Source organism: Salmo trutta, chromosome 13 (genome assembly GCF_901001165.1).
Source record: "Salmo trutta chromosome 13, fSalTru1.1, whole genome shotgun sequence".
NCBI classification, from domain to species: domain Eukaryota; kingdom Metazoa; phylum Chordata; class Actinopteri; order Salmoniformes; family Salmonidae; genus Salmo; species Salmo trutta.
In genome coordinates, this window is record NC_042969.1 from 23,523,281 (window position 1) to 23,540,670 (window position 17,390).

General features: G+C 45.2%; 1 protein-coding gene across 1 annotated transcript in view; it reads right to left on the bottom strand.

The window, feature by feature from the left end:
- Positions 1-7,069: 7,069 nt before the first annotated feature.
- aff2 (AF4/FMR2 family, member 2) overlaps positions 7,070-17,390 on the bottom strand; it is a 328,554-nt gene continuing 318,233 nt past the window's right edge. Inside the window, exons 21-22 of the mRNA XM_029770596.1 lie at positions 16,710-16,924; positions 7,070-8,379 (exon numbers count right to left, since the gene is read on the bottom strand). Of these exons, the coding sequence (XP_029626456.1) occupies positions 8,258-8,379; positions 16,710-16,924 (337 nt within the window). The 3' untranslated portion in view covers positions 7,070-8,257. The remainder of the gene's footprint in view (positions 8,380-16,709; positions 16,925-17,390) is intronic.

The window sequence follows — 17,390 nt, forward strand, 5'->3', positions numbered from 1 at the left end:
TACCTCATGTCATTTAACATGTACCCAGTACCTCCTGTCATTTAACATGTACCCGGTACCCTCCTGTCATTTAACATGTACCCAGTTCCTTCTGCCATTTAACATGTACCCAGTACCTCCTGTCATTTAACATGTACCCAGAGTTTCCTGTCATTTAACATGTACCCAGTACCTCCTGTCATTTAACATGTACCCAGTACCTCCTGTCATTTAACATGTACCCAGTACCTCCTGTCATTTAACATGTACCCAGTACCTCCTGTCATTTAACATGTACCCAGTACCTCCTGTCATTTAACATGTATCCAGTACCTCCTGTCATTTAACATGTACCCAGAGTTTCCTGTCATTTAACATGTACCCAGAGTTTCCTGTCATTTAACATGTACCCAGTACCTCCTGTCATTTAACATGTACCCAGTACCTCCTGTCATTTAACATGTACCCAGTACTTCCTGTCATTTAACATGTACCCAGTACCTCCTGTCATTTAACATGTACCCAGTTCCTTCTGCCATTTAACATGTATCCAGTACCTCCTGTCATTTAACATGTACCCAGAGTTTCCTGTCATTTAACATGTACCCAGAGTTTCCTGTCATTTAACATGTACCCAGTACCTCCTGTCATTTAACATGTACCCAGTACCTCCTGTCATTTAACATGTACCCAGTACTTCCTGTCATTTAACATGTACCCAGTACCTCCTGTCATTTAACATGTACCCAGTTCCTTCTGCCATTTAACATGTACCCAGTTCCTTCTGTCATTTAACATGTACCCAGTACCTCCTGTCATTTAACATGTACCCAGTTCCTTCTGCCATTTAACATGTACCCGGTACCTCCTGTCATTTAACATGTACCCAGTACCTCCTGCCATTTAACATGTACCCAGTACCTCCTGTCATTTAACATGTACCCAGTACCTCCTGTCATTTAACATGTACCCAGTACCTCCTGCCATTTAACATGTACCCAGTACCTCCTGTCATTTAACATGTACCCAGTACCTCCTGTCATTTAACATGTACCCAGTACCTCCTGTCATTTAACATGTACCTCCTGCCATTTAACATGTACCCAGTACCTCCTGTCATTTAACATGTACCCAGTACCTCCTGTCATTTAACATGTACCCAGTACCTCCTGTCATTTAACATGTACCCAGAGTTTCCTGCAGATAACAAAATCACTGATTCCATTTCACAAATGATTTGAGTCATCCACATTAATGAGATGCTTTGACTTATGGATGTCAGATGGTAACCTGCAGATATATAGCTGTAGCGGTCGAACAATTACTTTGATGATCCGCAATGCCATGAAAATGTGTCTTTGAGATGATTTTATTGCATGTTTGCCCAAGGCAATTAAATCAATACATCTTAACTGTCAGCAGCCAGGCAGGCCCAGTGCCACAGCCAAATGAAATGCTTAGAGTCAGATAATAAAAACCTTTTGACACCTCGTTTGGGAAATGATTTAGCAGGTTGGATTCCTGTCCCAACACAAAAATACTTCAATTTGGTATTATAAAACACTTTTAAAAAGCCTCCTGCCTTCCAGTGGCTTCCAATGCATCAGGATCCTCATAAATTAATAAGGCGTGCAGGAGCATGCACATTGTCCCTGTGATGAGTAAATGAGAAGCCATTAGTTCCATAAAGAATGCACTTTTATGAGGATCAGTAAGCACTATAGGCTAATTCAGATGAGAACCAGTGTAATGCTGCTGATTACAGGGGATTTATCATACAGCCAGACACAGATACAATGTCATGTCTCCCTGTGAATGTGTGTTGACTTCACCTCTCCTCTAATCATAGTCCTGTTTCTCTAAACTGGACAGTTGCTGCACCATCTCACATATCAGGTGGCTGTGTGTTTCCTCAGAAATGATGCCCTTGATTATAAAACAGATGATATACAGTATTGTTGAAAATACATCATTTACTGTACTGACTCATTGGTTTGGGGAACAAATGGTGAATTCTAAGGAGACTAATGCCATTCTCACAAGTCATTAAATTAAGGGATGCAATCATTAAAAGGATGTGCCATAGAAACGTTGTGATTTCACTCTAGGCATCTCTGATGCAATGTGCATTCCCCAATTCAAATAATCCGACACATGACAATGGCATAAACAGAACAGTAATTGGAAATCAGACAACAGAGGAACAATTTATCTGGTTCATACCAATTTTATTCCATTTTTTACAGAAACATTAAACATTTAAAAACAACATAACTATCATTTCAGTTTTTGATCATTACATATAACAATTTTATTATAAAATAACCATACAATAGGCTGAAATAATAATACAAAATGGCAGAACTTGTGCAACACATGTTAAATACAAAGGTAACCAGGCAGGAAGTTTCTTTGATACATAACGCATTTTTAATGAATCCATACAACTATACGTTCATAAATCCATAGCATAACAGTAACCCTGCTCTGTACAAAAATTAACAAACTAAAAACTACAGCATGCCTGAAATAAAACATCTTCTGTCTGCATTTTCTGTTTCCAACATTGTCCATCTTTAAACTATCGGCAAAACGTCAGCGAGAGAAAAGGCTATTTACTTGGAATGGTAACCTTGTTCTTCCCTGACTTCTGACCAACATCCTAGGCTACATCATTTAGGGAATAGGTAGCGTTTAAGCATTTATAAAGTTTGAGCCTCGAGGAACAGTATGTCATTAAGCTAATGTATGGCTATCAGCATTGCTAACTGTTTTGCAAATGAATTTCTATTGTCACACTGTGTAAGATTTATATTAATGTAGCAATGCTGCATTTCACAGTTAAAATGGATCTGACTGAAATGTTGCCAGAACTGACAGTAATTGTTCCATATCTGAAAAAAATGTTGGTTAAAGTTATTGAGCAATTTTATCTCTAAGGCTTGAACACAGGGATCTGATCTTTGGGAAATCGCTCTACTTTTCACAATAAATTTAGCCAATTGCAACATAATAACGTTAGACTTTTAATAATACTTTCAGAAATATAATTATATCAAAAGCACATGATTTTCCTTCAAATGTTTATCCCATTTGGTAAATAAATGTCTGTAAATTATAGTTCATCTATTTCATGAAGTAGGAAGCACAACCATGATAAGTAAATGCCTTTTTTCTGTAACAAACCTTTTCAACTGTTGTTGACTGAAGCTGTACATTAGTTTATTTAATCTCATTGTCTCTCTTTTACAAAAGGAAGTGGTGGATGATACAGAGAAATGCCACTCCAGGTGACATTGGAATGACTGAAACACCAAGGTCACACAGGACAGACTACCCAAAAGATCAAAGGTTAAGGGGTGGTGAGATGTCACAGGTCTGCAATAAACTCATGTCAAGGCAATGGATTTCCAATGGATTTTTGTCAGCTGTGGGCAGTCAACAGAAGTAATATATATTGTATGGTACATGTGGTCCAATCCTTTACACCGTAGGACATAAACCAGAAAGCACCTTGTCATTCTGTACAGATATAAACAACAAGAGGATCTATGGATAACTGTTCTTCATGTCCCCTAACACATGTCTGCTACATTGCTTTAAGACACCAACAAGCTGAAGGAAGGGTTGAACATATAGTTGAATGAAAGCTACCACCTGTTGACTTCAATTTGTATAACAACAACGTGTGGTGACCCGAAGTTCAACCTGCGCTACTCTTAATGACACCAAGTGACTGCCAATGGTCTGCGGTCACAGACACAAGCCGTTTAGATTACAAACAAATTATACTAAATGATTCAGCTAATGGGAATAACATTTCAGATGTCCAATCTATGACGTATTGATGTAGTTTATGATGAACGGTTGATAGGTATTTGATATGTTTATGTGTCATGAGGGCCCAGTATCAGTCATATTAAACATGACACAATATCCACTGAATATGAATGAGCATTGAGACACAGTTGTTAATTGACCAACATGTTGTGGGGATTTGTGTTAACTAAGTGGTATTTGCAGTGCTTCATTTGCAGAGCAATGCTTCCAGCTGGGACAGTGTTTATTGGAGATCATCTTTCCTGATGTAGTGGTACAATGGAACAAGAGATGACCGGACCAAAGTGGCAGACTTCAGTCGCGCTATTAGGCTTTGTATTGTCCTCACTCACCTGAAAAAAAGCAGCTTTTCAAAAATAATACATTATGATTAATAAGAACATGATAAATATACAACAATTTGTAACACAATACTATTGTGTTGATAGAGTGTCAGATTTCTTCTAGGTGTAAATTGCTAAGGAGTTTGATAGCATAAATGGTTGGTTTTGACGCCTGCCTTGCCGACACCCCCCCTCACCATAGTTTCTACCTTAGATGAGCTTGATTTGTCTGCATTGGAATTAAATAAAGCGAACGGAGGAAAACATCCTCTGAACATGAACACTGTAAGTCTTATTGATCCTGCTCTTAAGTAGTGCCTGATAGTGACAAATACTGTTCAGGCTTTGAACTGACAAGACAGCAAGGTGAGCAGAACTCCATAATACATCTACTATAGCTAGGATACATCTTTGTGTTTACTCTGCAATGCTTAAAAGATTTGTGGGCTATTTTCAATAACATTTCTCTAGAAGTATTCATTTTAAAATGAAAATTCCTGTATTCATAAAATCTATCTATGAAATATCAACATTTGTAGCAGCAATATATTATCAAGCCAACTAGGGACTCATTTAATGAGTAATTCCTTCCTGATATGTCATCATCACCACCTGGTTTTACCAAGCTGAGGACTAGGTCACACCATACATTGGCTTGGTAACACTGCCAGTCCAGATGGCACCTCATTCAACATTTCACAATTTCCATGTTTTAGACATAAAACCGTATATTTGAAACAAAAACGGATCATGTTCTCTCCGGTGGATATAAGCCAATTTAATTCAGCCTTTCCTCATTGTGGAATGAATAGAAGACATTAGCTGCTCCTCGTCAGTGCCAGACAGGGACTTAGTTTGGAGCTGGTTGTTTATATCAGACGATGGATTAGAGAGAGAGGGGAGAGAGGGGGAGAAGGGAGAGAGAGAGAGAGAGAAAGAGAGGGATAGAGAGAGAGAGAGAGAGAGAGCGAGAGAGAGAGAGAGAGAGAGAGAAAGAGAGAGAACAGGATACCAGTGCTACTTTGTGCTGTTGACTAGCTGCCAAAGGGCCCCAGATTTTCCTGACAGAATGGCCTGTCTCTAGCGCCAACAGGAACAGCTGGGAAAAACCACTGGAAATGTACAAACTGCTTTCCTCATAAAGGCAAAGACAGTTGGCTACTTTGGACTGGAGGAGAAAACGTGATCATTTGCATAAAAAAATAATGCACACACTTAATTTTCCTCAACTCTGACTGATAGTTATGAGATCACAAGTTGTCACAAAAGGCTAAATGAAAAATGACCTTCAGATACAGTACAAAGAAGTTATTAAGTTGTTAGGTTGTCTTTCAGATTTTTCTATCCATTTCATTACAGTAGGACTGGTGTAAATAGTGCTATTACCACATGGTGTGGTACCCTACATCTTTAAAATAGATTTGGAATTGACTGAGCACGGTTACGATTACCATGTAGGCTACTGCACTGATCCATAAAACAACACTGAATGACATGAACCCTAAATAAGACAGTTAATGGATCAACATTAAGTGATTTTTAAAAATCCAGTTTAACGTTTTGTTTTGTCTGTAATTTGTTCAGTCTTTTCTTAGGAAACTCCAAAACGCTTAATTTGGCTTAATGACCTAAAATCAATAGATACAAATTCCAAACTTCTTATAGGGATCACCATTCTTTCTTCTAAATGTCAGAAACACTGAATGTGAATTAAGAGCCTTTCTCAGTTCTTAGTAACAAGATAATGAACACAATTAGTGCTATCATCCAGCTATTGCTGTAAATGGCTTGGAGTGTTAACCTATTGATTATAGGTAATTACAGTAAGTCACGTTAAGCATTTTCATGTTTAAGCGTTTCTGAATATCCCGTTCACTATCCTCAAAACAGTACCGGAGTTAGAAATTTGATACATGTAAGTCACACATTTGCAATTTTAAAGCCAAACCTGGTATCATAACTGCCAGTAAAAAGTACATGAATAAATTGTGGTTTTATGAAAAAATCTAATATACCAACATGGTATGGAAAAACCCTTTAGATTCATTCTTGTTCTTAAATATAGACTCTTAATAATTTCCACTGGATACGGAGGCACTTTGTTTTATCATAGTGAAAATCATACTTCACACACATCCTCATTGTCTCTCATACACATTTAACCATAGAGATATGGTCTACTCCAATAAACTGTATGGACTGTGCTAGAGAGAGAGAGAGAGAGAGAGAGAGCGAGAGAGAGAGGCATGGACACCCAGCAATAGAGAATCCATCCCCCAAAATCATCTCTGCACAGTGCAACACACACTTCCCTACAGTTCATTCTCTCACATCACATCCACATAAAGACCAAAAACAAAACAACCATCATATTTCCTCCTTAGGAAAACTGCCTGCATCTCATATAGACGGCTTACAGTATGTCCATCAAGCCACGTTTAAATATACGGACAATCAAATGTACAACTATGCACAGAACACATAAGAAGTGTTACTATGGATTATTCTTCAACAGTCTACACCTCTCTGTGGACAACTGAACAAACATTGTGATATACAGCAGTCATCATAGACAGTGAAAAGATCATGTACGTACATATCTTCTGATGTGCTAATGAACTCATTCTGGTGTTTACTGTTTGTGGTGGTGTTGTAACAGTGAATGGATGATTCATATTTATTTAAAGGCCCAGTGCAGTCAAAATGTGATTTTCTTGTGTTTTATACATATTTCCACACTATGAGGTTGGAAAAATACTTTGAAATTGTAAAAATTATAATAATGCCCTTTCAGCCTGTTTTGGTGGGATGGAGTTTTGGCCTTCCATGGGGAGATCACCAGATGGTAAATTAGTTAATAGACCAATAAGAAAGAGAGTTCAAAACCTCTCTGCCAATAACAGCTAATTTTCAGTTTTCCCCTCCCAGTCAGACCTCCCAGACAGTCCTAGTTAAATCTTTGCTTGAGAAATTAGTCTTTGCTAAGAAGCTATTTTTATTTATTTTTGACCATTTTAATTGAAAACAATAACAGTAAAGTACTTAATTGTTATCTAGAAATGATTTGATATTGCGATAAAAATGGCTGCATTAGACCTTTGAACACAGTCTCAGGTGGTGTAACACTTCATGTCTTCCCCGTTGCCTTCGTTGCCTTAGACCCATGGAAAATATGTGCTGGTTTGGAATAAATCCGGCCTCTTATTACTGTAGTTAACCAAACAAACACAAAGACACCACCAACCTCTGGGGCTGAAAGACACAATCCTCATCTGCTGTAGTAGACACAATGTTATTATGCAAATCCCTCAAAACCAGAGAAATTGCTTGTGGTGGCAGATTGAATTTGATTATTCATTGTTCATTTCCAATAAGCAACAAGTAATCGAATCATTTTGAATGATTTGTTGTTCAAATGGTGCTAAAGGGTAGGCTAACTGTTGCTGTATGTATTATCTGACATGAGACAGAGGTCTTGAGGACCATAAATCAACGGTCAGATAGTAGTAGAGAGAGACACTTATTCAACTGGCTTCTGTCAGTCAGTTCATCAAGGCATCGACAAAAACTAAACATGTGAAGAGTTGAAAGCACTTATAAATTCCTGATCCATATTCCTGTTGGAATGGAGCTGTGAACTGAACAACGCTCCCAGTGTTCTAAGAGGCCCTCAGGGGTGGTCAGATCAAAACAAACAACAGGGAAATCACAGGGCTCTGTCGGGCAGAAAACCACCAAAACAGCACAGATCCTTCGCCTCTAGTGGCACGCTTTGGAGACACTCCACAGGTCTTTGGTGGGACTTCCCTCTCATTCGCTTTGGGGCTTGGATAGTGGGACTTCACTTTTTTCCCCCCACATCCATTGGAAATGTCAACCTTGTACGGAGGGAGCAGAGATACAGACTGTGTAGTAGAGCAGATGATGACCTCTGACCTCAGAGAGGTGACATGGAGCGGGGCTTGCTGGCTGGCAGTGTGGTGGGGGTCCATTGGGGTGTTATCAGATGGCTGGAGACTGGGGGATGGTGGGCGTTGCTGGCTGGTAGAGGTAGTGATGGAGGTGTGAGACAGACAGACAGAGAGGCAGACAGTTTAGTTCCAGTTCCCGCAGCACTATAACAAGTGGGCCTCTATCCGTAGCCAGTGCAGTCCTTGACGTATGTAGCGCACAAGTTCTATCATGCTGCTGTGTTGGCTCAATGGTTCCATCATTGAGTCCAGCTCCTGAAAGAACTCTGTGGAAGAAGGTGAAGAGGAGAGAGTGAGTGTTTAGGTGTGTGTGTGTGTGTACAAGGCAAAGACTGACAGACGTAACAGGTGTAATAGCAAAATGAAGGCCCTGTTTTCTATTCCTCTCTTCCCTCTCTCCGAACCTCTCTTACCCTCTCCGAACATCTCTTCCCCTCTCCAAACCTCTCTTACCCTCTCCGAACCTCTCTTCTCTCCCTCCTAACCTCTCTTGCCTCCCTCCTAATCGCTCTTTCCTTCCTCCGAACCTCTCTTACCCTCTCCGAACCTCTCTTACCCTCTCCGAACCTCTCTTCTCTCCCTCCTAACCTCTCTTGCCTCTCTCCTAACCTCTCTTTCCTCCTTCCTTACCTCTCTTCCCTCGCTTCCCTCACTCCTAACCTCTCTTCCATCTCTTCCCTCCCCCATAAAGTCTCATCCCTCTCTTCACCTCCCTCCAAACCTCTCTTTCCTTCCTTCTAACCCCTCATCCCTCCCTCCTAACCTCTCTTTCCTTCCTCCTAACCTCTCTTTCCTCACTCCTAACCTCTCTTCCCTCCCTCCTAACCTCACTTGCCTCCCTCCTAACCTGTCTTCCCTCTCTTCCCTCCCTCCTAACCTCTCTTCCCCCCCTAATCTCTCTTGCCTCCCTTCTAGCCTTTCTTGCCTCACTCCTAAACTCTCTTCCATCTCTACCCTCCCTCATTATCTCTCTTTCTCTTTACCCTCCCTCATAACCTCTCTTTCCACCCTCCTAACCTCTCTTTCCTCCCTCCTAACAACTCTTCCCTCTCTTCCCTCCCTCCTAACCTCTCTTCCCCCTCCTAATCTCTCTTGCCTCCCTCCTAGCCTTTCTTGCCTCACTCCTAACCTCTCTTCCATCTCTACCCTCCCTCATAACCGCTCTTTCTCTTTACCCTCCCTCATAACCTCTCTTTCCATCCTCCTAATCTCTCTTTCCTCCCTCCTAACAACTCTTCCCTCCCTCAAAACATCTCTTCCCTCCCTCATAATCTCTCTTCCCCTCTCCGAACCACTCTTGCCTCCCTCCGAACGTCTATTCCCTCCCTCCTAACCCCTATTCCCTCCCGCCTAACCTCTCCTCCCTCACCACCCTCCCTCCTAAACTCACTTCCCTCCCTCCTACCTCTCTCCCCTCAATCCTAATCTCTCATTCCTCCCTCCTAACCTCTCTTCCCTCCCTCCTAACCTTTCTTCCTTCCTTCCTTCCTCCCTCCCTCCTAACCTCTCTTCTCTGTCTTCCCTCCCTCCTACAATTTCCTCCTAACATTTCTTACCTCTCTTGCCCCCCTTCTAACCTAATTTCCCTCCCTCCTAACCTCTCTTCCCTCTCTTCCCTTCCTCCAAACCTCTCTTGCCTCCCTCTTAACCTCTCTTCCATCCCTCCTAACCTCTCCTCCCTCCTAACAACTCTTCCCTCCCTCATAACATCTCTTTCCTCCCTCATAACCTCTCTTCCCCTCTCTGAACCACTCTTGCCTCACTCCTAACGTCTATTCCCTCCCTCCTAACCTCTATTCCCTCCCGCCTAACCTCTCCTCCCTCTTCCCTCCCTCCTAACCTCACCACCCTCCCTCCTAAACTCTCTTCCCTCCCTCCTACCTCTCTCCCCTCAATCCTAACCTCTCATTCCTCCCTCCTAACCTCTCTTCCCTCCCTCCTACAATTTCCTCCTAACATTTCTTACCTCTCTTCCTCCCCTTCTAACCTAATTTCCCTCCCTCCTAACCTCTCTTACCTCTCCTCCCTCCCTCCAAACCTCTCGTGCCTCCCTCTTAACCTCTCTTCCCTCCCTCCTAACCTCTCTTTTCTTCCTCCTAACCTCTCTTTGTTTCCCTACTAACCTCTCTTTCCTCCCTCCTAACCTATCTTCCCTCTCTTCCCTCCCTCCTAACCTCTCTTCCATCTCTTCCCTCCCCCATAAAGTCTTATCCCTCTCTTCACCTCCCTCCAAACCTCCATTTCCTTCCTTCTAACTCCTCTTCCCTCCCTCCTAACCTCTCTTTCCTCCCTCCTAACCTCTCTCCCTCCCTCCTAACCTCACCTGCCTCCCTCCTAACCTGTCTTCCCTCTCTTACCTCCCTCCTAACCTCTCTTCCCTATCTCTCCTCCCTCCTAACCTCTCTTCCCCCCTCCTAATCTCTCTTGCCTCCCTCCTAGCCTGTCTTGCCTCACTCCTAACCTCTCTTCCATCTCTACCCTCCCTCATAATCTCTCTTTCTCTTTACCCTCACTCATAACCTCTCTTTCCACCCTCCTAACCTCTCTTTCCTACCTCCTACCTCTCTTCCATCCCTCCTAACCTCTCTTTCTTCCCTCCTAACAATTCCTCCCTCCCTCATAACATCTCTTCCCTCCCTCATAACCTCTCTTCCCCTCTCTGAACCACTCTTGCCTCCCTCCTAACGTCTATTCCCTCCCTACTAACCTCTATTCCCTCACTCCTAACCTCTCCTCCCTTTCTTTCTTCCCTCCCTCCTAACCTCACTACCCTCCCTCCTAACCTCTCTTCCATCTCTTCCCTCCCCCATAAAGTCTTATCCCTCTCTTAACCTCCCTCCAAACCTCCATTTCCTTCCTTCTAACTCCTCTTCCCTCCCTCCTAACCTCTCTTTCCTCCCTCCTAACCTCTCTTCCCTCCCTCCTAACCTCACCTGCCTCCCTCCTAACCTGTCTTCCCTCTCTTACCTCCCTCCTAACCTCTCTTCCCTATCTCTCCTCCCTCCTAACCTCTCTTCCCCCTCCTAATCTCTCTTGCCTCCCTCCTAGCCTGTCTTGCCTCACTCCTAACCTCTCTTCCATCTCTACCCTCCCTCATAACTCTCTTTCTCTTTACCCTCCCTCATAACCTCTCTTTCCACCCTCCTAACCTCTCTTTCCTACCTCCTAACAACTCTTTCCTACCTCCTAACCTCTCTTCCATCCCTCCTAACCTCTCTTCCATCCCTCCTAACCTCTCTTTCCCCCCTCCTAACAACTCTTCCCTCCCTCATAACATCTCTTCTCTCCCTTATAACCTCTCTTCCCCTCTCTGAACCACTCTTGCCTCCCTCCGAACCTCTCTTCCCTCCCTCCTAACCTCTATTCCCTCCCTCCTAACCTCTCCTCCCTTTCTTCCCTCCCTCCTAACCTCACTACCCTCCCTCCTAAACTCTCTTCCCTCCTCCTACCTCTCTCCCCTCAATCCTAACCTCTCATTCCTCCCTCCTAACCTCTCGTCCCTCCCTCTTACCTCTCCACCCTCCCTCCTAACCTCTCTTTCCTCCCTACTAACCGCTCTTCCCTCTCTTCCCTCCCTCTAAACATCTCTTCCCTCCCTCCTAACATCACTTCCCTCTCTTCCCTCCCTCCTAATCTCGCTTCCCTCCTTCCTAACCTCCCCTCCCTCCCTCCTAACTCTCTTCCCTCCCTGCTAACCTATCTTGCCTATCTCCAAACCTCTCTTGTCTCCTTCCAAACCTCGTTTCCATTTCTTCCATCCCTCCTAACCTCTCTTGCCTCCCACCTAACCTCTCTTCACTCCCTCCTAACCTCTCTTTCCTCCTTCCTCCCTCTCTCCCCTCCCTCCTAATCTCTCTTTTCTCCCTACTAACCTCTCTTCACTCCCTCCAAACATCTCTACCCTCTCTTCCCTCCCTCTAACATCTTTTACCTCCCCCTCCCTCCTAACTTCTGTTCCCATCCTCCTAACCTCTCTACCCTCCCTCCTAACCTCTCTTCCCCCTCCTATCCTCTCTTCCCTCCTAACTTCTCTTCCAACCCTCCTAACCTCTCTTCCCTCCATCATAACCTCTCTTTCTTCCCTCCTTCCCTTCCTCAATCCCTCCTAACCTCTCTTCCCTCCCTCCTAACATCACTTCCCTCTCTTCCCTCCCTCCTAATCTCACTTCCCTCCCTCCTAACCTCCCTTCCCTCCCTCCTAACTCTCTTCCCTCCCTGCTAACCTATCTTGCCTATCTCCAAACCTCTCTTGTCTCCTTCCAAACCTCGTTTCCATTTCTTCCATCCCTCCTAACCTCTCTTGCCTCCCACCTAACCTCTCTTCACTCCCTCCTAACCTCTCTTTCCTCCTTCCTCCCTCTCTCCCCTCCCTCCTAACCTCTCTTTTCTCCCTACTAACCTCTCTTCACTCCCTCCAAACATCTCTACCCTCTCCTCCCTCCCTCTAACATCTTTTACCTCCCCCTCCCTCCTAACTTCTGTTCCCATCCTCCTAACCTCTCTACCCTCCCTCCTAACCTCTCTTCCCCCTCCTATCCTCTCTTCCCTCCTAACTTCTCTTCCAACCCTCCTAACCTCTCTTCCCTCCATCATAACCTCTCTTTCTTCCCTCCTTCCCTTCCTCAATCCCTCCTAACCTCTCTTCCCTATCTCCTAACCTCTCTTCACTCTCTTCCCTCCTTCCTAACCTCTCTTCCCTCCCTCTGAACCTCTCTTCTTCTCTCTTCTCCTCTTTTCCCCTCTCTGAACCGCACTTCCCCTCTTCTTTCCTCCCTCCAAACCTCTCTTCCCCTCTCTGAACCACACTTCCCCACTTCTATCCTCTCTTTCCTCCCTCCAAACCTCTCTTCCCCTCTCTGAACCCTGCTTCCCCTCTTCTATCCTGTCATTCCTCCCTCCAAACCTCTCTTGCCTCCCTCCTATCTTCTCTTGCCTACCTCCTAACTTCTCTTCCCTTCCTCCTAACCTCTGTTGCCTCCCTCCTTACTTCTCATCCCTCTCTTCTAACCTAACTTCCCTGTCGTTTCTCCCTCCTGACCTCTCTTCCATAACTCCAAACCTCTTTTCCCTCCCTCCTAACCTCTCTGCCCTCCCTTCTAACCTCACTTCCCTCTCTTCCCTCCCTCTTAACCTCTATTCCCTCCCTCCTAACATCTCTTCCCTCCCTCCAGACCTCTCTTACCTACCTCCAAACCTCTCTTTCCTCCCTCCTAATTTCTCTTTCCTCTCTTCCCTCCCTCCTAAACTCTCTTCCCTCCCTCCTGACCTCTCTTCCCTTTCTCCAAATCTCTTTTCCCTCCCTCCTAACCTCTCTTCCCTCCCTTCTAACCTCACTTCCCTCTCTTCCCTCCCACCTAACCTCTCTTCCCTCCCTCCTAACCTCTCTTCCATCCCTAATAAACTCTCTTCTCCTGCTCCTAGCCTCTCTTTCCTCCCTACTCAACTCTCTTCCCTCTCTTCCCTCCCTCCAAACATCTCTTCCCTCCCTCCTAACATCTCTTACCTCTCTTCCCTCCCTCCTAATCTCTCTTCCCTCCCTACTAACATCCCTTCCCTTCTTCCTAACCTCTCTTCCCTCCCTCCTAACCCCTCTTCCCTCCCTCCTAACCTATTTTGCCTACCTCCAAACCTCTCTTGCCTCCTTCCTAACCTCGTTTCCTAACCTCGTTTCCAACCTCTCTTCCCTCACACCTAACCTCTCTTCCCTCGCTCCTAACCTCTCTTCCCTCCCTCCTACCTCTCTACCCTCCATCCTAACCTCTCTTACCTCCATACTAATCTCTCTTCCCTCTCTTCCCTCCCTCCAAACATCTCTTCCCTCCCTCCTAACATCGCTTACCTCTCTTCCCTCCCTCCTAATCTCGCTTCCCTCCCTCCTAACCTCCCTACCCTCCCTCCTAACTATCTTCCCTCCCTCCTAACCTATCTGCCCACCTCCAAACCTCTCTTGTCTCCTTCCAAACCTCATTTCCATTTCTTCCATCCCTCCTAAGCTCTCTTTCCTCCTTCCTCTCTCTCTTTCCTCCTTCCTCTCTCTCTCCCCTCCCTCCTAACCTCTCTTTTCTCCCTACTAACCTCTCTTCACTCCCTCCAAACATCTCTACCCTCTCTTCCCTCCCTCCTAACATCTTTTACCTCCCCCTAACTTCTCTTCCCTCCCTCCTATCCTCTCTTCCCTCCCTCCTAACCTCTCTTCCCCCCTCCTATCCTCTCTTCCCTCCTAACGTCTCTTCCATCCCTCCTAACCTCTCTTCCCTCCATCCTAACCTCTCTTTCTTCCCTCCTTCCCTTCCTCAATCCCTCCTAACCTCTCTTCCCTATCTCCTAACCTCTCTTCACTCTCTTCCCTCCTTCCTAACCTCTCTTCCCTCCCTCTGAACCTCTCTTCTCCTCTCTTCTCCTCTCTTCCCCTCTCTGAACCACACTTCCCCTCTTCTATCCTGTCTTTCCTCCCTCCAAACCTCTCTTCCCCTCTCTGAACCCTGCTTCCCCTCTTCTATCCTGTCTTTCCTCCCTCCAAACCTCTCTTGCCTCTCTCCTATCTTCTCTTGCCTCCCTCCTAACTTCTCTTCCCTTCCTCCTAACCTCTGTTGCCTCCCTCCTTACTTCTCATCCCTCTCTTCTAACCTCTCTTCCTTCCCTCCCTCCTAAACTCCCTTCCCTCCCTCCCAACCTCTTTCCCCTCCCTCCTAAACTCTCTTCCCTCTCTCCTGTCCTCTCTTTCCTCTCTTCCCTCCCTCCTAACCTCTCTTTCCACCCTCCTAACCTCTCTTCCCTCCCTCTTACCTCTCCACCCTCCCTCCTAACCTCTCTTACCTCCCTACTAACCTCTCTTCCCTCTCTTCCCTCCCTCCAAACAACTCTTCTCTCCCTCCTAACATCTCTTACCTCTCTTCCCTCCCTCCTAACCTCTCTTCCCTCCCTCCTAACCTATCTTTCCTACCTCCAAACCTCTCTTGCCTCCTTCCTAACCTCTCTTCCCTCGCTCCTAACCTCTCTTCCCTCCCTCCTACCTCTCTACCCTCCATCCTAACCTCTCTTACCTCCATACTAACCTCTCTTCCCTCTCTTCCCTCCCTCCAAACACCTCTTCCCTCCCTCCTAACATCGCTTACCTCTCTTCCCTCCCTCCTAATCTCGCTTCCCTCCTAACGTCTCTTCCATCCCTCCTAACCTCTCTTCCCTCCATCCTAACCTCTCTTTCTTCCCTCCTTCCCTTCCTCAATCCCTCCTAACCTCTCTTCCCTATCTTCTAACCTCTCTTCACTCTCTTCCCTCCTTCCTAACCTCTCTTCCCTCCCTCTGAACCTCTCTTCTCCTCTCCTCTCTTCTCCTCTCTTCCCCTCTCTGAACCACACTTCCCCACTTCTATCCTCTCTTTCCTCCCTCCAAACCTCTCTTCCCCTCTCTGAACCCTGCTTCCCCTCTTCTATCCTGTCATTCCTCCCTCCAAACCTCTCTTGCCTCTCTCCTATCTTCTCTTGCCTCCCTCCTAACTTCTCTTCCCTTCCTCCTAACCTCTGTTGCCTCCCTCCTTACTTCTCATCCCTCTCTTCTAACCTCTCTTCCTTCCCTCCCTCCTAAACTCTCTTCCCTCCCTCCTAACCTCTTTCCCCTCCCTCCTAAACTCTCTTCCCTCTCTCTTTCCTCTCTTCCCTCCCTCCTAACCTCTCTTTCCACCCTCCTAACATCTCTTCCCTCCCTCCTAGCATCTCTTCACTCCCTTCTAACCTCTCTTCCCTTTCTTCTCTCCCTCCTAACCTCTCTTCCCTCCCTCCTATCCTCTCTTCCCTCGCTCCTAACCTCTCTTCCTCCTTCCTAATAAACGGTGATTGAGTGCTGGAACTCCTAAAAGTAACAGCTCTGGTGATCAGTATATGCTGAAAGGCCCACCTAGGCCTTATGGTGTCATAACTGGGTGATTCTTGTCTCATTTTCACCAAAGACACCATCCAACAGGCTCTAATTGAGCTCATTATGAGTGTCGACAGAGAGGAGGAGAGGTGTAGGGAGGATCAACTTCTAATGGATACTTCTGAGGCTGCGAGAGTGAGTTCTTGCCTCACACAACCACGTAACCTGCCCCTTTAATCAGCTAGGCTCAGGAAATGACAGAGACACGACACATCAAACCCTCCATACACAGTCAAGGGGGGTGTCCTCCATATCTTTGCTGGTCTCTCTCTAGTCTGTACATTCACTCACTAATGACAGTAAATGGGTCAAGGCTTAGGGCTCCTTTATTCTCCATATCGCCACAAAAGAATACAGAACACATCAGTCCATATTGAGGCCATCCTGAGGGTGATGAAAGGATCTGACTGGGCTTGGTACCTAACCAATAGGAATAATTAGTCATATATAATTACTGTATGCAAGGTAGATGAATGGGAATACATATTAACACAAATCTATGATATGATAACAAAAGAGTAATGGATGTTGTATGTAACTATTACTGCTACATCAGCTACAGTTACCACCCTACCCGGTATCTACAGCATCATTTATTCTACTAATGTACAAAATCTGCCATTTCTGCTATCTCCTATACAAACATCCTGTTGTAAAACAGACAGTCTCCAGTCTCCAGTACCTTGGCTCTCTGTGGCCAACTTTTCTGCTGTGTCCCAGTGCTCGTAGCTCCGGAGAATGTTGTTGGTGATGTTGATGTGGCTGGCGGCCATCTGGTGGATGCGCTGGGGGATGGCCACGTTGCCGGAGGCCCCGGAGCCCGCAGGGCCCGTACTGCTGCTGCCCCAACTGACTGGGGAGAGACTCAGAGACAGGGGCGACGGGGTGCCTGTGTTCCTGGGAAGACAGAGACACAATACAGGGGTCAGGGGTTAGAGGTTGGAAGTGAAAGGCCAGGGCACCACCACAGAGATGATAGTGTACTGTATAACCACTGGACACCATGGATTTTGGTATCCTGGGCAAAACAGCTACTTACAGAAACGAAGAAAAAAAGATAGTGGAGAGACATTGAGGGTAAGGGGGGGAGGTGCAACTCAATATTAGGAAGGTGTTCATATTGTTTTGTCCACTCAGAGATTAAAGTTAATTATACATACAAAGAGTAAAGTACTTTATATATACAGAGAGTAAAGTGAATTATATATACAGGGAGTAAAGTGAATTACAGTGCATTTGGAAAGTATTCAGACCCCTTGACTTTTTCCACATTTTGTTACGTTACAGCATTATTCTAAAATGGATACAAATATGTTTTTTCCTTATCAATCTACACGCAATACCCAATAATGACAAAGTAAAA